General features: G+C 37.5%; 1 protein-coding gene across 2 annotated transcripts in view; it reads left to right on the top strand.

The window, feature by feature from the left end:
* Positions 1 to 22390, top strand: part of EIF4E (eukaryotic translation initiation factor 4E) — a 40407-nt gene that overhangs the window by 7577 nt on the left and 10440 nt on the right. For both annotated transcript variants that reach the window (XM_058547552.1, XM_058547551.1), the window contains exon 2: positions 16983 to 17089. In XM_058547552.1, the coding sequence (XP_058403535.1) occupies positions 16983 to 17089 (107 nt within the window). The remainder of the gene's footprint in view (positions 1 to 16982; positions 17090 to 22390) is intronic.

The raw sequence follows: 22390 nt of genomic DNA, 5'->3' as shown, positions 1-22390 counted from the left end.
AATTATTCCCTTGATTTTATTTTTACAGTCTAATTATCTTTAATCTCCAGTGTGTGTATCTTTCAGCGATGTATTTTAGTTTTGAAAAACTAATAACTTAGATGATGTGTAAGGAAAGGACAGTATTGCTAGATGACGGTTCGTTCGTTCCATAAGCTGAAAACAGTTTCTGGGTTATAGTTTGACTTCAGCTTCCTAGAATTTCTACTAGAGCCTCTCTTGGGGAAACCAGTGGGCAAGATCATGAACCTGTTTTGGGAAACATAGGACTTTGTGGTTGTTTTCTGGTGGGGCTGTGGTGTGGGCCAGGCAAAGGACCTTCAGTTAGGAGAGTGGTCTGTGGGAGTGATCTTGTTATAAGTGTAGGTTAAAGCTGAACTTTTCTGGTGTGAAATTCTTAGCTGTTCAGGGAGCAAGGCACAAAAGAGAGAAAAGGAGCTTTGTTAACACATGATTAAGCTGAGTTAAATATAGATGAAAGTCTGGGCCAGACACACCATGGCAGTCAGTGTGTTTTTAAGAAAGGGTAGAGTAACAGGCACCTTGGTCATAACAGCCATTGAATGAATGTAGCCTGAATCACGTTGCCCAATCTGCACTGTAGCTCTCATTTCTGGTGCACATCTGTCTCTCTTGGACCTCCTTTTACTATGCTCCTGATTCTCTCTCATCTGACTTGTGTGCTCCTCTCTTCTTCTGCTGTGTCCTTTGTCTTCCTCTTACTTGGTTTCTTGTTTCACTTTGATGGATCACATTTCCAGTAGTTTTTTTGAGAAAACGTACATGAGAGTTGAAGATTTTTCAGACTTTGCATATTAAACAATATCATATCTGTCGTTTGGCTGGGTGTAGAATTCTTCAGAATTTTGAAGTCATTGTTCCATGGTCATCTTGTGTTGTAGTTGTTGATAAGTCAGAAATTATTCTGATTGCTGGTCCTTCTTCCTTTTTTTTTTTGCTGAGGAAGACTGGCTCTGAGCTAACAGGTACTGCCAATCCTCCTCCTGTTTTTTCCTCAAAGCCCAGTAGATAGTTGTACGTCATAGTTGCACATCCTTCTAGTTGCTGTATGTGGGACGCGGCCTCAGCATGGCCGGAGAAGCGGCGCGTCAGTGCATGCCCAGGATCCGAACCCGGGCCCCAGTAGCAGAGCGTGTGCTCTTAACAGCTAAGCCACGGGGCCGGCCCTTCCTTTTTTTTTTTTAATGTGACCAGTTCACCTCCCATTCCCCAAAAATTTGTGACTCTTCCTTGTCCCAATTTCACAATGATATGCTTTAGTATGAGCATTTTCATCCATTGTGCTGGGTAATCATTGGACTTTTTTAATATGGCAACTCATCTCCATCACTTCTGACAGATTAATTTGTGATTTTTGTCCTCTTTTTTCTCTTTGAAACAGTTATTCAGATATTGGATTTCCTGGACCGGTTCTCTAACTTTTTTTTTTTTTAATTTAAATCTTACTCTCATTTTCTGTCTTTTTTTGCTTTATTTTCTTGGAAATTTTATTTTCTTGGAAATTTCATTTCATTTTCCAACCTTTTTTGTTTCATAATTTTAGTTTCCAGATGTTCTCTCTCTCTCTTTGGCCTTCTGAGTGTTTACCTTTATAGCTTCCTGTAATTGTATGCATGCAAAATCTTAGCGTATCCTTTTGAGGATATATATATAGGTACATATTTTTAAAGGATTTTCTTTTCCCTGCCTGTCTGGTTCCTGCAAGTTGCTTAGTTTCTTTTTCTTTTTGAACTCATATGGCAGCAATCCTAGTGACTTGGAGAGGGGCAGTGAGGGATTGAAGGATCCAGTTATTTCCCAAACAGCTTTCACTAAATTCTCTTTAATTTACCCCCTTCCTTCACTTCCAGTTCTAAAGTTGCTGCCAGCTTCTGAGACTTCAGGATCTAGCTCTATACATTGATCAATTACCCCTTGTCCATCTACATTCCAGCTCTTTCTTTTTTTTCCTTCTCTCTCCATTGTTGTGGGCTTTTTTTTTTTTTTTTTAACCCTCTTTACTATAGTTTTAGTGGGATTTTGAGAGGGAACAAAATTAGAAGCATTCATTTATTCAAACTTATGAGTGCCTGTCATGTGCCAGACACTCTTAAGTGTTTAACCCAGCTCTCCGTTGACCTTAAAGTTACTAAATTACTGAATAGGAAAGAAATAAAGAAATAACACTTACATGACATTTTATAAAAGTAACTTATTGTTGCATTCTGATTATAGAATACAGTGTTACAGTTTTTCTATAACTAGGCAAAAAGTGCCAGCAATATAAACCAGTAAGTGATTTGCAGCATTCATGTACTTAGTGCCAGTGCCTTCAAGTGCCCAGGAATCATAAACCTAATACATAATTTGCAGGATTTGTAAATAAAAGCTATACAACTCTACTGAGGAAATATAATGGAGGACTTTAATAAATGAAGAATCATAATTTGCTTTTGAAGAAGATTTAATACTGGAAAGATGTTAATTTTTCCTGAATTTAATACCTAAATTCAGAGTAAACAATCAAAATGCTAAAATCTTTGCAGATGGGGTGGGGAACTATGCTTTATGCTAGGGTCCACAAACTGGCCTTAGGGCTGCTTTTGTGTGGCTGCTAGCCAAGAATGGTTTTTATTTTGTTTTATTTTATATTGCAAAGGATTGTAAAACAAAACAAAGGATAAGTGATAGCTCATCAGCTGAAAATATTTACTCTCTGGCCCTTTGTAGGAAAAGTTTGCAAGCTTCTGCTTTACAAAATTGTTGTGAATTTTATTTGAAACAATAAACAAATGAGAATCAGCAGTAAATTTTTGAAAAGGGAAATGGGGAACTTGCCCTACAATGAGAAAAAACATTATTGAACAAAGGTAACTTGTAAAAATGGGATATTGGTGCTGGTGGGGACTGATTCAAGTATATATTTGGGCTTCAGTATAATTTGGCTATAATAAATTTAGAATATTTAGGTCAGTATGAAGAAAATAAAAATCATCTGTAATCCCAACAACTAAGTGTTCTCTGATAATATTTTGGTTTACTTGTTTGTGGATTCTTTTTTCTCACCATATTCCTCTTTGTGCCTTTTTCTTTTCAATAGACTTTATTTTTTAGAGCTGTTTTTGGTTCACAACAAGATTGAGAGGAAGGTAGAGAGCGTCCTGGTATACCTTCTGCCCCTACATGCACAGCTTCCCGCACTATCAACATCTCACACCAGAGTGGTATATTTGTTACACTGCATGAACCTACCTTATTGACACATCATTATCACCCCAAGTCTGTAGTTTATATTAGGGTTCACTCTGGTGTTGTATGTTCTGTGTGTTTGGACAAATGCATAATGATATGTATTTACCATTATAGTATCATACAGAGTAGTTTCACTGCTGAAAAATCCTCTGTTCTCTGCCTGTTTAGCCCTCCCTCCTAACCCCTGGCAACCACTGATCTTTTCACTGCCTCCATAGTTTTGCCTTTTCCAGAATGTCGTAAAGTTGGAGTCATAAACAGTATGTAGCCTATTCAGATTGGCTTCTTTTACTTAGTAATACACATGTAAGCTTCCTTCATGTCTTTTCATGGCTGGATAGCGCATTTCTTTTTAGTGCAGAATAATATTCCATTGTCTGGATGTATGACAGTTTATTTAGGACTTCTTAAATTAAAAATAAAGTGCCCTCCTCACCCAAAAGTAAAGTGCTCATTGTTTATACAGTTCTGTAATCTATTTTTTCTCAGATTTACGTTAGCATTTTAAAATAATTTTCCTAACATCACTTTTAGTGCCTCCAACATGAATGCCATAATTTATCTGTTACCTTTTGGTTGTATCTTTTGAGATAGATAGATAGATAGATAGATAGATAGCTAGCTAGCTAGCTAGATAAGATAGCTAGATAAGATAGCTAGATAGATAGATAGTCACCACTTCTTTTTACTAGTATAAAATTTATAACACTGTTACTGTCCTGGCAATTTCACTGAAGAAATCTTTTAGAAGTGTAATTAATGGGTTAAAAAATATAAATCTTTTTATATTTGGAAACATGATAGTTCATTAACTTAAACTCAGTGAGTGGAAGGATATAACCTACTCTGTAAACCTGGGGACATTTGAAACAGTGACTATACCTGATTTTCTAATTTTTTAAAGAAATATAGGTTTATTTATTTTGAAAGATTTAAAAACTTGGAGTATAAAAGGACAAATATAATCCTTATTAAAATTATAGTTTACATAGAAATTTTAACCTTAAAGGTTTAACATTATAGAACTTTTAAAAAACTACCCCTTGGAATTTAGAAAGAATTCAGCTGCCTGTTTGTTCAACTGTGACATGTAAAGATTGATTTCTTAAACTAACATTTAATCAGTATCGTTAAATTTTAGTTATGCTTTTTGAAGTTTTAAAAGGAGTAAACTTAAAAAGAAGCAGCAGTGGGGCCGGCCCCGTGGCTTAGCGGTTAAGTGCACACTCTGCTGCTGGCGGCCCGGGTTCGGGTCCCGGGCGCGCACCGACGCACCGCTTCTCCGGCCATGCTGAGGCCGCGTCCCACATACGGCAAGTAGGGGGATGTGCAACTATGACGTACAACTATCTACTGGGGCTTTGGGGGGAAAAAAAAGGAGGAGGACTGGCAATAGATGTTAGCTCAGAGCTGGTCTTCCTCAGCGAAAAGAGGAGGATTAGCACGGATGTTAGCTCAGGGCTGATCTTCCTCACAAAAAAAAAAAAAAGCAGCAGTTAAATTCTTCAAAATGTTTGCCTTTCAAATTGTAATTATAAAGCTTTAAAGAATAATTGAAATAAAAATTGCCATGTTCCTGGAACCAGTATAATTTTGTGTGGTATAAATGCTTGTCCTAATGTCATTGTAATATTATTGATATATTTTTGAAGCACTTTTTGCTAAAATGTTCAACTTATATAAGTCTTTACATTGGTTTTTTTCTTTTTTTGTGTGAGGAAGATTAACCCTGAGCTAACATCTGTTTCTAATCCTCCTCTTTTTGTTGAGGAAGATTGGCCCTGAGCTAACATCTATACCCATCTTCCTCTATTTTATGTGGGATGCCTGCCGCAGCATGGCTTGATACGCAGTGTGTAGGTCCACACCTGGGATCTGAACCCGTGAACCCTGGGTTGCCAAAGTGGAGTGTGCAGACTTAACCACTACACTACCAGGCCAGCCCCCTCCATTGTCATTTTTAAGTATGAGTCTTCTGGTGGCCTTTGGTTTAAGTAGTGTTGACATTTAAATTTTATTGTTAGTCTTGTTATCATTCTAGATTACTCATGTTTGTTATTTCTTTTTTTTTTTAATAAGAGAAAATCAAACAAAGTTTAATAACCTGTATACATGGGAGAGACCCAGGAAAACTGAGTAACATGCCAAAATGGCAGAAGCCACACCTTGAATACCATCTTGAGCTAAAGACGAAAGAGAATGTTGAGGATCTGTTAGTTATTTCATTTGTGTGTGTGTGTGTGTGTGTGAGAGTGAGAGAGAGGAAGATCAGCCCTAAGCTAACATCCATGCCAATCCTCCTCTTTTTGCTGAGGAAGACCGGCCCTGAGCTAACATCTATTGCCAGTCCTCCTCCTTTTTCTCCCCAAAGCCCCAGTAGATAGTTGTATGTCATAGTTGCACATCCTTCTAGTTGCTGTATGTGGGACGCGGCCTCAGCATGGCCTGACAAGCGGTGCATCGGTGCGCGCCTGGGATCCGAACCCAGGCCGCCAGTAGCGGAGCGCGCACACTTAACCGCTAAGCCAAGGGTCTGGCCCCAGTTATTTCTTATGTCTCTATCATCACACTTTCCTTTCTGAATTTGTAATCTTGTCCTAAGCTACATATGATGTGCAGTAATGTGGTTGACAGAATTTAGTGCTACCTGAAGAATTAGTTTATTTTAAATGTAATAAGATGCCTACAATTCTTTCTAGTAGTTAAGAGGTAAGGATATGTGCATCCAAGTTTTAAAATTGTATTCTAGAAGATCAGAAATTCAGGTGTGGCCTGTTTGTAGAGATTTTTTTATTTTAGTAAAATGTGGTTAAGTATAGCTTGCTGTCTATGCAGAAACATCCATTTTTAGCTGTAGCGCAGCCAACTTAACTCTGTTCACTTAAGAGTCTAGTGCTAGTCATTATAGTCAAGTAATTAGGTTGTTATTTAAATAGATTTTACAGCTGTTAAATCTTGCGGTATTTTTAGACACATCACAATTTGTACAGATCATCACAGCTCTTCCCCTCTATACCTCAGCTTCCAGTATTTTTTGTTTAGATGTCATTTTACATTAGTTGAAAAGAATATTAAAGAGGGCTGTCTTTTGAATCAAAATTGATGTATGGGGTCTCACAGTCCTTTATATGAAAAAAAAATTCTCCATTTGAGCAGTGCTTTAAACTTAAAAGGTTTGTATTTTGCTAAATCTCTATATGTTGTTTTTCTACTTCAACTTTTTAGCTTAGGGCGTAAAGGTCACCATTTTGATTCTTTATTTAAACAGCCCAAGAATAAGACCTGCAAAATCCACAGCCACACTTTCCTGATGAGTGATACCAGATTAGCGTAGTGTAGTTGATTAACTACACTAATTCATATATGGGACAGTGCTGGGGGAAATGCATCTTTTGCTAAAAAGGGGCCTGGAAACTGAATGCTTGGATACTAGAAGAAAGAGTAAAGTATCATGAAGTCTGTTTACATATCTTACTTGTATTAAATAATTTTATCTTTGGGGTTAGTTAGTTATTTGTATCCATAAAAGAGAGGCTTTTATTTATACTTACCTGTATTTCTGAGATATTTGACCACGTAGGCACTTACTATGCTGTCTTACATAATAATATAAACTCACTATAATTAATCATTGGCATTAACTTGCTTTTTTCCCTGGTAGTGGGATTTTGTGTGTGTGTTGATGGAGGGTAAGGTGTACCATTCATGCCTTTTTTCTAGTTTATTGGCAGTGGCATACACTTGCAAGATAGTGAAGGTGTTGAGCCTGAGGCCGTGGTGGAAGGCATAGTTCATACTGTAGGGTTACGCTGCCTGGAAAGAGTACCTTGATAACCATATATAATTTATTATCCAACTCTGGGCACTTTGGAGAGTGAACAGGGCTTCTGGTAATAATAATGATACTGAAACAACAAACAGGTAAAACTGGGACATATGGTATCCCTAGCCATGAACCCTGGCAGTCCTGGATGTAAATTTAGAATACAGTTAGGGCATGTTAACTTCCCAAGGCTTAAATTTGAAGAGCTGAGAGAATAGTAGTTTCACAGTATTGTGAAGATTGGATGTATTGAGATAGTATGTAATATATTGAGATAATATGTATAAAAATATGTAGCACCTTGCTTGGTAGTAGCTGCTTAATGTTACCCATCAAGTAAAAACTCAGTAGGGATGAAGTGTGATTTTTAAATGTTACCACTTTAAAAATCATAAAGTGTCATCCTTTTCTATTATAACTTTACTTACCCTTCTCCTCATTATTTCATATCTTTAATGTATGTAGTGCCTTCAGTTTACTGAAATGTTGGGTTAGAAACTTGTAGAGACAGTTGCAGCTGTCTGCCATAATAGCATTAACATTTCTATTAAGGCCACAAATGATCTTTCCAATTCACCTGAAAAAAATAGTGAAGCAAGGAAGGGAGAATATAAGGAAGTGCTACTGGAGATGGGTTACCAATAATATTATTATTATCCATGATTTGGTGTTGTGGCATTGAACTTGCTTCAAATTACACAACTGTGAATGGCAGAGCTGGGATTCTGACCTGGATAACATGGCTCCAGAGTGTATGATCTGAAACCAGTGCTGCTTGTACTCTAGTAGAAAACCAATTTGTTTTTTGTTTTGGTTTTAAACAATTTCCAATCTAATGTTTTCATAAAATGATAAAAATAGGATAAAGAAAGATGAAAGGGGCCGGCCCCGTGGCTTAGCGGTTAAGTGTGGGCGCTCCGCTACTGGCGGCCCGGGTTCGGATCCCGAGCGCGCAGTGACGCACCGCTTCTCCGGCCATGCTGAGGCTGCGTCCCACATACAGCCACTAGAAGGATGTGCAGCTATGACATACAACTATCTACTGGGGCTTTGGGGGAAAATTAAATAAATTAAAAAAAAATTAAAAGAAATAAAAAAAGAAAGATGAAAGAATGCATATAGAATATAAGCCTGAATTTGATGTTATTAGTTTCAGTAGACATAAAAATAGTGTCAAATTGCTATAAAATTTTCTGAATGTTAACTTTCCATCTCTGTACTTGGCTGTAGTCTGTAACCAGCAGAAGTCTGTGTAGCACACTTTGAGTTACTGCTTCAAACTGTTATTAGTGCGGGGGGGAACTGTTGATTTTTGCATACTCCAAATTAAGTCTCAAGTGATATCCTAACCTGGAAAAAAAACTCCTGAAAGTTCTTAGGATTAAATGTATGTTCAGTGAAGTAACAGAGGACACAAATTGGGCGTCCTTAGAGGAAGGCTCATTATTATTTCTAGAAGAGAGAGTTAGTAAATGTGTTTGGGTTGAAGGTTGCTGAGAAATGTTGAATGTTCGTGACCACGGAAGAGCACAGTGTAGATGTGAACATGGCAGGAAGAGAGACTCTAAACTGCAAGGTAGAGAAAACGCCACAGAAATGAATGCTGGATCTGGGAAATATCTAGCTTTTATAGTATTAGTAGGATTGTCCCACAAGGTTGATATTATGCCTGACGTGCTGATTTTTGTAGAACGTAGTAAAAAGCTACCTGAGATTCTTTGCAGCTAATGGTTAGACTTGTCCCACCCTTGCTCGACTTTTTTTCTTCCCCTTCAACTTTCTTCTGTTGCTACAACAGGTGCTGAGCCCTGGGATCACTAAATTATCATGCTGTACATTTTTACTTGAATCTCATAAACTCAGCAAATCCAAAGCCAGGTTTAATATTTTCACTTATGGTTTGTCTTTTCTGTTCCCTTGTTGGTCGTCTGTATTTAGTCACTTGAACCTGTCAGTTGATGGCTGGCACTGCTCACAAGATGAAAGGCACACTTTCACAGCCTGACCTTGGAGGCCTTTCGCAGTCTCACTCTTGCCTACCGTTCTAGCTCTGCCTTTGGTTTCATGACCCCTCTTCCAGTCTCACTGGTTCCTTACCATCTTCTAAATAAACACTGCATCATCTCTTCGCTTTGCACTCTCCATTCTACCCACCTGAAATGTGTTATACATGGTTTTTCAAGTGCAGGTTGTCTTTTAGGTTAAAAACATATCTGATTACTTTGAGAAATCAAAGAAGATGTAAATAAATGAAAAGACATTCCATGCTCATGGATTGAAAGAATAAACATAGTTAAAATGTCCATATTACCTAAAGCAATCTACAGACTGAGTGCAATCCCAGTCAGAATCCTAATGACATTCTTCATGGAAATAGAACAAAGAAGCCTCAAATTTATATGAAACAACAAAAGACTCTGAATAGCCAAAGCAGTCCTGAGAAAAAAGAACAAAGCTGGAGGCATCACACTCCCTGACTTCAAAATATGGTACAAAGCTATAGTAATCAAACAGCATGGTACTGGCACAAAAACAGACACACAGATGAACGGAACAGAATTGAAAGCCCAGAAACCACACCTCTGTGGACAGCTGATAACGGCACAGGAGCCAAGAACATACAATGGAGAAAGGAAAGTCTCTTCAATAAATGGTGCTGGAAAAACTAGACAGCCACATGCAAAAGAATGAAAGTAGACCATTATCTCACCCCATAACCAAAAATTAACTCGAAATGGATTAGACTTGAATGTACGACCTGAAACCATAAAACTCCTAGAAGAAAATGTAGGCAGTACACTCTTTGACATCGATCTTAGCAGTATCTTTTCCAATACCTTGTCTACTCAGGCAAGGGAAACAAAAGAAAAAACAGACAAATGAGATTATATCAAACTAAAAAGCTTCTGCAAGGCGAAAGAAACCATGAACAAAATGAAAAGACAACCCACCAAGTGGGAGAAAATATTTGCAAATCGTGTATCCAACAAGGGGTTAATTTCCAAAATATATAAAGAACTCATACAACTCAATCAAAAAATGGGCAGAGGAAATGACCATTTTTCCAAATAAGATATACAGATGGCCAACAGGCACATGAAAAGAAGTTCAACAATGTAAGGCAAAACTGCAATGAGATACCACCTTGCACCCGTCAGAATGGCTGTAATTACCTAGACAAGAAACAACAAATGTTAGAGAGGATGTGGAGAGAAGGAAACCTTCATAACACTGCTGGTGGGAATGCAAACTGGAGCAGCCTCTATGGAAAACAGTATGATGATTTCTCAAAAAATTAAAAATAGAAATACCATATGATCCAGCTATCCCACTACTGGGTATTTATCCAAAGAACTTGAAATCAACAACTCAGAGAGATTTATGCACCCCTATGTTCATTGCAGCATTATTGACAATAGCAAGAGAAGCAACCCAAGTGTGCTTCAGCGGATGAATGGATAAAGAAACTGTGGTATATGTATACAATGGAATACTACTCAGCCATAAAAAAGACAAAATCGCGCCATTTGTGACAACATGGATGGACCTTGAGGGTATTATGCTAAGCGAAATAAGTCAGACAGAGAAGGACAAATGCCATATGATTTCACTCGTATGTGGAAGATAAACAAACATATGGATAAGGAGAACAGATTAATGGTTACCAGAGGGGAAGGGGATGGGGGGAGGGCGAAAGGGGTAAAGGGGCACATATGTATGGTGACAGATAAAAGCTAGACTTTGTGGTGAACTTGATGCAGTCTGTACAGAAACTGATACATACTAACGTATGCCTGAAATTTACGCAATGTTAAAAGCCAATATGACCTCAATAAAATAATTTTCTATATTTTTTATTTTTTTCATGAGGAGGATCAGCCCTGAGCTAACATCCATGCCAATCTTCCTCTTTTTTTTTCTTTCTTTCTTTCTTTCTTTTCTTTCTTTCTTTCTTTCTCTTTCTCTTTTCTTTCTTTTTTTTTTTTTTGGCTGAGGAAGACTGCCCCTGGGCTAACATCTGTGCCCATCTTCCTCCACTTTATGTAGGATGCCGCCTCAGCATGGCCTGACAAGTGCTGCATCAGTGCACGCCTGGGATCCGAACCCAGGCCACCAGTGGCAGAGCGCACGCACTTAACCGCTACGCCACGGGGCCGGCCCCAATAAAATAATTTTTTAAAATGTATCTCATTACTTTGGGATTAGCCATAATCTGTTAAATTAGCCTTTCTTGTTTTGTTTGGGTAATTTTTAAACTTAGAAATATTGGTAAAACATGGATATTTAAGATGAAATTTACTTATGGGGGAGACTGCATAGCTGAGAGAGTAGGTAGAGGGATGTTGTGGGACTTTGCAGTAAAGAATTTTGTTTTTAAACTGAATGTAAATTTAAAACTATTTTACTGTCTGCTGTATAGGAAACAACCATAAAAATGACAGTTTTGGAAAATATTTTTTTTGGTTCCCATACAGATCATAGGATAATCTTATTTCCTTTACTTGCTGCTTTGATGGTCTTATACAATTTTAAAATATCTGATTGAATCAACCATCTGATGAAAACATCTGTTATGGGGTTTTCAGAAAATTTTTCTCCAAATTCTATGAAGTTGGTGCTATAAGTATCACATAGTCTTCCTGTACCTATTTCATAGTGATCGTTAAGTCTCAGATACCTCAGTAGTTAATAGCCTTACAAAGAATAATGAGGAGATACAATTTCAAAATACGTTATTTTTAAATTCAATTTATATTAGAAGTACTTAGCAGATTAAGACAAATAATGAATTATTTAGAGATTTATTATAGTTAATTGAGGTTTATGCTTAACTGAGGAGTGACCTGGAGGCATTTTTAATATGATTCTTTTAAAAATAAAATATATTTTTTTGTTCTGATTTGGCATATGCCCATAATTTTAAATCATTGTTTGATCAAAGAATTTAATACAGCATGGCCATCATTCTGGACATCATTTCTCACTGTATTTGTTGCCATAGATTGAAAAGGTATAGGAATTGGACTTTCCCCATAGAATGGACCACCCCCATAGAATTAGCCTGAATGTTTTAAATAACGTCCTACATAGATAATTATTTTTTTGTTTTATCTAAGTTGAAAATAAGAAAGTGTCTTGATTATTTGAATCTCCATTGAGAGGTTTTATAACAACAAATAAAATAATAAGTTGAAAGAAATTAACAGAAAATGATTTTATAATGAGGCATGTCTCAACAGTCTCAAGTTTTTTTTTTTTCTTTAGCAATAATTTACAGCATAATTGCAAAATCAAAAAGCTTACAGGGTGAATGGTTGATAGCAGGCTTTTCAGTTTAAATTTCTGTTGATTAAGAGATATTGAGATAAGTAGATGGTCATAGCAAAATATGACCTAAATGAGAAAATTTGTGCTGAGCAAATATGCCCCTTTATTATGGTTTTTAATATTAATGTTTTCATAAGTAATTTCCATCACGAAGTGATTTCTAAGTCTTAGTTGATTTGGTTTCTACTATGTGAATGAGTATTTTCATAGAGTATTTGAGTATTTTGTATTCTATCTTGGAAACAATTGGCTATTAAAACAATTTTTGCTTTGTTAAGAAGGCTTGATTAGCCATCTGTATTTCTTTGGAAAAATGCCTGTTCAGACCCCTATGTTCATTGCAGCATTATTTACAATAGCCAAGACATGGAAACAACCTAAGTGCCCATCGACAGACGAATGCATAAAGATGTGGTGTGTGTATATATACAATATACAATATATACACACACACAGTATACTATATATAGTGGAATACTATACAGTGGAATACTACTCAGCCATAAAAAGATGAAATCTTAACCATTTATGACAACATGGTTTGACCTTAGTTAATATTGCCTCTTCATCTTTAGTTTTCAGTAGTTTGAGTGTGTTGTGCCCAGGTGTAGTTTTGTTTGTATATATTTATACTGCTTGGAATTCCTGAATCCATGACTTGAGTTTCTGATGAGATTTGGAAGTTTTGGTCATCATTTCTTTCTGTATTGCTTTTGTCCCATTCTCTCCCATCTTGTCTTAAACTTTTTAACCATCTTCCACATGTTTCTTACCATCTATTTTCCCTCCTTGAATATATATATATATATATTTTTTTTTGGTGAGGAAGATCAGCCCTGAGCTAACATCTGCCAATCCTCCTCTTTTTTTGCTGAGGAAGACTGGCCCTGTGCTAACATCCGTGCCCATCTTCCTCTGCTTTATATTGGGACGCTGCCACAGCATGGCCTGACAAGCAGTGCGTCAGTGTTTGCCCGGGATCTGAACCCGGGCCGCCAGCAGCGGAGCACGTGCACTTCACTGCTACGCCGTGGGGCAGCCCCCCCCACTTGAATATTTTGTATTGACTTGTCTTTGGGTTCACTAATCCTACATTCTGCTGAGGTCACTCCGTTGTTAATCTCTCTCTCTTTTTTTTTTATATAATTTTATTTATTTATTTATTTTTCCCCCAAAAAGCCCCAGTAGATAGTTGTATGTCATAGCTGCACATCCTTCTAGTTGCTGTATGTGGGACGCGGCCCCAGCATGGCCGGAGAAGCAGTGCGTTCGTGCACGCCCGGGATCCGAACCTGGGCCACCAGCAGCGGAGCGCGCGCACTTAACCGCTAAGCCACGGGGCCGGCCCGACAATTTAATCTCTTGATCATTAGTCACTTTAAAAAATTCTTGGCGTGTCTAGTAATGTTTGCTTCTTTGTTAGGTGTTGTAGATAATATTCATAGAGGCTCAGGATTATATTATCTACCTCTGAAGAGTGCAGAGTTTGGTTCTTGGAGGCAGTTAATTTATAGATAGATCACCTTGATCCTGTCAAGGACTGGTTTTAGGATTTGTTAGGCAGATGTATTTCACCTAATTCCTAGGGCATGGCCTTTCTAGAATTTCATCTGAAAGCTGAGGATTTTCATGCACCCATTCTGGCTGGATCTCAACTTAGTCTTCATAATGGCGTTCAACCTCAGAAGTCTTGACTCAGCTTTTCTCTGCTAGGCCACCCAGAGTTGCCACTCCGAATATCCCAGTTTAGGAGTCAGCCCAGGATCTGTGAGGGATTTTTACATAGATTTTTGAGGCTCACTCCTGCGGCTCACTTTTCACTGGAACCCTGTCCCCCAAAGCCCACCTGCCTTGGCAATCCCTAACTATTCCCTGTTTTCTCTGTCCAGTGAGACTGCTTCTGTCTGGAGATCGTCATTAATTTTAAGCTAGTGGGATAAGGAATGACGTTTGGTACTTATCATCTGTTTGAAGATTTAAATTGACTGGGATGAGGAAATTCTGGTAAAAATGGTGATTTTAAGGCATTGACTACGGTATGTGAATTTTAGGGTGTGAACTACTTCTATAAACATTTGAATTTATTCAATTAAGTAATCAAGCTAATAAGTTCCAATTGGACTTAGCGCTGTGATCATGGGCGTTACAGTTATGAGCAAAATCAAGATATAGCCCCCACTATGAGTAACTTTATAGGCTAATAGAAAGTAGTTCCTGGGCATGTCATGTTGATAAGAAAAATGTATTTTGTAAAATGAGCACTTATCACTTATCTGCTCTGAGATCTTCTAGATCATACGTCTGTGATTTACATAATGCAAACTTATATCTCTGTGATTTTGTAGGTTCAGTTTAAATCTGATACCCAAACTCTTGTTGCAGTGCCCTTTTTTTGGTATCAGCTTTGGTTTCAGCTTTTGGTGCCTTTCCTTGGCTATCTGTTTTGTTGATACCGATTTATAGTAGGGTGAAGAGCTGCATGGAGTAATGAGAACAGCGATTACCCCCAGTCTCCCTTTTTTTCTGACGTTTTTATTTATTTATTTATTTATTTTTTGTGAGGAAGACCGGCCCTGAGCTAACATCTGATGCCAATCCTCTTTTTTTTTTTTTTTTTGGCTGAGGAAGACTAGCCCTGGGCTAACATCCATGCCCATCTTCCTCTACTTTATATGGGACGCCACCACAGCATGGCTTAACAAGCGATGCATTGGTGCACACCTGGGATCCGAACCGGTGAACCTCGGGCCGCTGCAGCGGAGCGCGCACAGTTAATCGCTTGCGCCACTGGGCCGGCCCCATTCTGACACTTTTAAAGATGACAATATTATGTCTAACCTAGAAGAAGATTTTAAGTTCAAGACAATATCCAGCTTTTTTGCTTGGGGCCAGTTGAAAATGACAAAAGTTGCTGAACTTTTAAGTTACCATATGTAATAAGAGTATGACATGAAGACAAAGACCTGTATACTGTTTTTTCTGTGTGTGTGTAAGGAAGATCAGCCCTGAGCTAACATCCATGCTAATCGTCTTTTTGCTGAGGAAGACCGGCCCTGAGCTAACATCTATTGCCAGTCCTCCTCCTTTTTTTTCCCCCCCCAAAACCCCAGTAGATAGTTGTATGTCAATAGTTGCACACCCTTCTAGTTGCTGTATGTGGGACGCGGCCTCAGCATGGCCGGAGAAGCAGTGCGTTGGTGCGCCCCCGGCATTCGAACCCGGGCCGCCAGTAGCGCAGCGTGCACACTTAACCACTAAGCCACGGAGCTGGCCCAAGACCTGTATACTATTGACTTGATCACTTTATAAAGCTTTTTTTTTGTCATCATAGTATAGTTATTACACTCGCCAATCTTTAGTTGTACTCCCCCCCCAGTACCATACACAATACTTTAGTATGACGGTATGTTAAGAAAGAGACTGATTTTTCCAGCTTTGTTTCATGTCTCTACAATCTTTCTGATATTAAAATGTGTAAGTAAAAGATAAATATATATGATATTATTGTTTTTTGTTTTTTTTTTTTTGTGAGGAGATCAGCCCTGTGCTAACATCCGCCAATCCTCCTCTTTTTTTGCTGAGGAAGACGGCCCTGGGCTAACATCTGTGCCCATCTTCCTCCACTTTATATGGGACCGCCGCCACAGCATGGCTTGCCAAGCAGTGCGTCGGTGCGCGCCCGGGATCCGAACCAGTGAACCCCGGGCCGCCGCAGCGGAGCGCGCGCACTTAACCGCTTGCGCCACTGGGCTGGCCCCTATTGTTATATTTTTAAATTTAAGAAACACTTTGCTCTCTTTTTTTTTTTTTACACTTTTACAAATTTAATAGCTACTTAATAGAAGACAGTTGGATTTCCACATCTGCTTCTACAGTCAATCTATTACAATATATTGTGTTTTGTTTATTTTATTGAGGTCATATTTACTTTTAATGTTGTGTAAGTTTCAGGTATACGTTATTATATTTCAGTTTCTGTATAGATGGCATCGTGTTCACCACCAATAGTCCAGTTTTTATCCCTCACCATACACATATGCCCCTTCACCCCTTTCGCCCTCCCTCCACCCCCTTCCCCTCTGGTAACCATTAATCTGTTCTCCTTATCCATGTGTTTATCTTCCACATATAAGTGAAATCATACGGTGTTTGTCTTTCCCTGTCTGACTTATTTCGCTTAGTGTAATACCCTCAAGGTCCATCCATGTTGTGGCAAATGGCATGATTTTGTCTTTTTTTTTTTTATGGCTGAGGAGTATTCCATATATATATACACGTCTTCTTTATCCATTCATCCTTGATGGGCACTTGGGTTGCTTGTCTAGCTATTGTCAATAAAGCTGCGGTGAACATAGGCGTGCATAAATCTTTTCGTATTGTTGAAGAAACACTTTGCTCTTAATGGAGAGTTTGTGCTTCTCTTAGAGGTTGGTCTGTGGTCTATTTTATGAAATGCTTCTGCTATAATTCCTTTTTCTTAAAAAGATAATATCAGCAATGTTGGTTCAAGTTTTTTTAGAGTATTGCTGTCATAGATGTGTTAAGAAATTTTAAATAGTATTTTATTATTTCCCACTAGGAAACCACCCCTACTGCTAATCCCCCGCCTACAGAAGAAGAGAAAACAGAATCTAATCAGGAGGTTGCTAACCCAGAACACTATATTAAACATCCTTTACAAAACAGGTAAGCTTTCTGACACATAGGTTTTCTGACTTAGGCAACAGGGTAAATGGCGAATAGGACAGGTTTGCATGGAAAGGTTAGATGAGTCTTTTTAGATATATTAGGTTGAGGATTCCATTTTTACTTGGATGACCATGTCCATCAAGAAGTTTTATGTGTGAGTCTTGAGCTCAGAAAGGAGAACTGGTTGAGAGATTGGCTTGAAATTGATCAGTAATTGGTAATTGGTGGTAACTGAAATCACAGTAGTAAATGAGTTCTTTTAAGAGGTGAACTTGACTCAGGACAGAGGCTTGGGATACCAGTGTATAGGGGATTTTTTTGAGGGAGAGTGCCTACAAAAGGTACAGACGTATAAACTATATAAACTGAGACAAAGTGGTGGTCATGGAAAACTGGCAGATGGTTTGTGTCAAAGACAAGGTGGTCAACAGCATATCTGCTACAAAAAGGTCAAATATCCATTCAGTTGAACAAGAAAAAGTCTCAAAAAGACAAACGGTAAGAAAGTCCTTGCTAACATAGGAGAAATGCAGAAGTAGAGTAGAGTGCAGAAGATGGAAAAAGATTCAGTAATTTGAAGAGTGAATGTATAGAGCAAGAATAGGCAATTTGAAGTTGAGCTGTGAAGAAGAAAAGAGAGAGAGCTTAGGAGGTGTGGAGTCTGGAGGTTGGTTGGTTTGTATTTAAGACAAGGTAGGAGAGGAAAAGAGAAGGGGTTAAGATGAGTTAAGTTTTCCTAGTTAGAGTGTAGTGGTTGAGTAGTAGTTCATTAAATGGTTTTTCCCAGCTTCACCCTATCCCTTCCCCGTATGTTTGTGTTTTTACTTAATTGTCTATTTTATGTAATGAAAATTAACATGAATTGATTGAGAGCTGATGGTGGGAAGAAAATGGCAGCTCAGAAACATTGTAAGAATCTGGAAGAAAGTAAATTGGAATTAACTTCTGAGAATATTTAAGTATTTCAATTCCTTTCATTTGTCCATCCCTCCCCACCCTCGACCTTTTTACTCCATTTACTTTAAAGATCCCACAAGCCTGTCTATAATTTAGTTTCATTTATCTGAAAAATATATTTTTCCCTTTGTGGCCTGAATATTTTTTTATCGTTTCTTCATTATCATGGTAGACCTACTGAAATAAAAGTCCTAACATGTTTTATGTAGTGTTTTCATAGGAGAACTGTGGTTCCACATATCCTCCAGTGAGGAACAAATCAGTTTTTTAGATAATGGGGATTGTCAGCTAGTGAGTGAGATATCAAAAGTCGAATAGTCCATAAAGGATAAAATCTTTCCTCAGAAAAGCATTGTACCAAAGGTATTAAGTTGAGTAATTGATTAGCAACAATTTCATATAGTTCTACTTAACAAACAGTAGCACCAAAACCCGTAGAGTATTTTTTCATCTTTTCAGTGATATCTTATAAAAAGCTAACTCTGTATGCCTTCTAGCTGTCTGTGAACACAGTTCTTGGTGTTGCTATTATTGTGGGGAGAAGTAATCAAAGCATATGTCCCTCACAGCTTGAATGAAATCTGAGAGATTCCTGAAAAGTGTCCTCATCAGTAAACAGACTGATTAAATCCTAAAAAGGAATCTCTGAGGATTTCAATTTCTTATAAATTCTACTTCTTGTGTAAAATAATAAATATCATTCAGAAAATATTCTAACATGCTTTATGGTTCACATTTTGGTAGTTTCCCTATTATTATACTTTTCATAAATATTGCAGAATTTACTTTCTTAAAAAAGAACCTATAATAACTGTAAGAAAGATGAAATCAGCAGGGCACAAGTCTATAAAGTAGAAGTTCTCTGCTTTCCTCCTCATTTTACTTTTCTCTGCTCCATGGAGTAGTCAGTGTTAAATTTGGTTTGTATTCTTCCAGAACTTTTCAATTTGCATATATATACTTTTTTTTAATACAAGTAGCCATACTATTGACTTGTTTTGTTTGTATGTGAGATTTTGCCTCAATATTTTAAACTACTGCCTTATATTAAATGAATATATAGTCATTTTATATAGTATTTTCTATAGTGTTGTATCAGGCTTACATTAATGGATATACAGATTTTTTTTCTATTTACAAACAGTGCTGTAGTGTATGCATCCTTGTATGTTTTTGTGTACTATGTGAATATATTTATAGGGTAAAATTTTAGATTTCGTAGGCTAAAGGCTACCTTTTAACAACCTTTATAGGTACTGCCAAATTATCCTTCATCACCTTAGACTCTTAACCATTTAAGAGTTCCTAGTTTCTACATCCTTGGCAACTGGTACCATCACTGTTTTTAATTATTGCCGGTTGGATTGGTCCTAGTCTGATTTGTGAAAACAATGTCTTATCCTTTTAAATTTGCATTTCTTTTATTGAAGTTTCAAAACAATTTCCTATAGTATTGATCATTTATGTTTTTATCTGTGGACGGTCTGTTCAGTTCTTTTGTCTATTTTTTGCTTTTGGGTTATCTTTTCAAGTTTATTTCCAAGCATTGTATATTAGGGATGCTAGCCCATTCAAGAGGGGGGTTAAGTAGAAAATGAGTTATCCAAATCATTTGTCTTTTAACATTGTATGTGGAATTAAAATTAAATGTATTTTTAGAGGTTTTTGATTTTCTTATATTTGAATATCACCTTTCCTCCATGGCTTCTGGGTTTCATGTCAGTCTTTGGAAAACTTTACCCACACAATTATCCTATTTAATAGCTGCATAGTAGTCTGTTGTATGGATGTATTTTATTTTATTTTATTTATTTATTCACTTATTTTTTGTGAGGAAGATCAGCCCTGAGCTAACATCCGTGCCCATCTTCTTATACTTTATATGGGACGCCACCACAGCATGGCTTGACAAGCGGCAGGTCGGTGCATGCCTGGGATCCTAACCGGCGAACCCCGGGCCGCCGAAGCAGAGTGCATGCACCTAACTGCTGCGCCACCAGGCTGGCCCCTATTTTATTCTGTTTAAATCAGCAGTTCTCAAACTTTTGGTCTCACGATGCCTTTACACTCTTAAAAATTATTGAGGACTCCCACAGAGCTTTGGTTATGTAGATTTTTATCCCTTTCCGAAATTAGAAAATAAACCTGAGAAAATATAAAATTATATTTACATTTAAAAAAATCCATTTCATGTTAACATAAATATTTTTTATGAGAAAAATGTTATTCAAAATAAAAAATATATAGTGGGAAGAATAGCATTTTTGCATTTTTGTAAATCTCTGTAAGTGCTTGACTTAGAAGTCAGCTGGATTTTCTTTCTTTTTTTTTTTTTTGAGGAGGATCAGCCCTGAGCTGACATTCATGCTAATCCTCCTCTTTTTGCTGAGGAAGACCAGCTCTGAGCTAACATCTATTGCCAATCCTCCTCCATTGTTTTTTTTTTTTTTTTTTGCCCCCCAAAGCCCCAGCAGATAGTTCTATGCCATAGTTGCACATCCTTCTAGTTACTGTATGTGGGACGCGGCCTCAGCGTGGCTGGAGAAGCGGTGCGTCCGTGCGCGCCCAGCGTCCAAACCCGGGCCGCCAGTAGCACAGCGCCCACACTTAACCACTAAGCCACGGGGCCGGCTCTGGATTTTCATAGATGCCTCTGCATTTGGTCTGTGGAGATAAGTTGTTTCAGAGAAAATATAGGAAGAAAATATCACCTCAGATAGGTACATGGTTGGAAAAGGGAAGAGAATTTTTAATAGCCTTTTAAAATAATTTACAGATATTCTTCTATGATACTAGGTTTCTTATAGGTTAGTTGCAATGTGGAATCTGAAACCATATCCAAGAACCTTTCCTACCCTGTACATTAAAATCCCTGTCTGTTTGCATTTGGAATGGATCTTTTACCCATGCGTGATTTTGCAACACTACTGGTCATTTGGAAAATATTGGTTCAGTGAGTTATACATATCTTCCATATATTGGCACTTTTCATTATACAGTATCAAAACAATAATATTCATTAATATCACTGCTAAACTCATCAGAAATGTCTTTATGTTTTAATAAGTTGTCACACTCACAGTGGCACATGCAGGCTTTCCAAAATTCTGATTTTCTCCTGAAAGCTCAAATTTTAAGCAACAGGCTCACTCTGTTCATTTTTTCAAGAAATAACCATGGTTTATCAGCTATTCTTTTTTTTTAAAATTAATTAATTTATTTATTTTTTCTCCCAAAGCCCCAGTAGATAGTCGTATGTCATAGTTGCACAGCCTTCTAGTTGCTGTATGTGGGACGCGGCCTCAGCATGGCCAGAGAAGCGGTGCGTCGGTGCGTGCCCGGGATCCGAACCCAGGCCGCCAGCAGCGGAGCGCGAGTGCTTAACCGCCAAGCCATGGGCCAGCCCTATCAGCTATTCTTTAAAGTAAAAATGATGTTCCAAGAAAAATGTGGCTACTTCACCTCACAATTCTGTTGTCTAAGCATTGTATTTTGGTATACAGTAGAAGTGTTTTTTGTGCAAAATATGAAAAAGACGTACACAGATTGAAACTTAATGAAACCAGTAATTTTTACTGCCTTATCAATTGCATTCTTAACTGAACTGATATTGTTGCTACTGTCAGAATTGGTGATAATAAAGGATAGATTGACTACTGAGTACATTTTGGGGCCACTGTATGATTCTTGCTAAGGCATCAGCACATTTACCCACCATTGCTTTTGCACCATTCGTGCAAATGTCAACACACACAGTGAAAAATAAAGTAATTTCTTAGTATTATTATGAAAATAGTTTCTACTCATCAGAGCTCCTCAGACGGTCTCAGGGTTCCCTAGGTTCTGCAAACCACACTTGGAGAACTGCGATTTAAATAATCTCGTCAATAGGCACTTAAGATGTTTCCAAATTTTCCAAAATTAGAAACATTCTTATACAAACATTTTTTGCCTAGTCATCCAGTTATTTTCTTAGGGTAAATCTTTATATGTTTAATGGCTGAATGCAGTAAAAAAGAAAGACTTAATTAATTTTATTATTATTTTTTTAATTGAGGTATAATTGACATATAACATTATATTAGTTTCAGGTATACAATATAATGATTTGATATTTGTATATATTGCAAAATGATCACCACAATGTCTAGTTAACATCCGTCACCATGCGTAGTTACCAAAATTTTTTCACTTGTAGTGAGAATTTTAAGATCTACTCTCTTAACACCTTTCAAATATGCAATATAGTATTATTAACTACAGTCACCATGCTGTACATTAGTTATTTATTTTATAACTGTGAGTTTGGAAATTTGTACCTTTTGATCCCCTTCATGCATT

Source organism: Diceros bicornis, chromosome 8 (genome assembly GCF_020826845.1).
Source record: "Diceros bicornis minor isolate mBicDic1 chromosome 8, mDicBic1.mat.cur, whole genome shotgun sequence".
NCBI lineage: Eukaryota > Metazoa > Chordata > Mammalia > Perissodactyla > Rhinocerotidae > Diceros > Diceros bicornis.
This window is presented reverse-complemented; position numbering and strand designations above follow the sequence as displayed.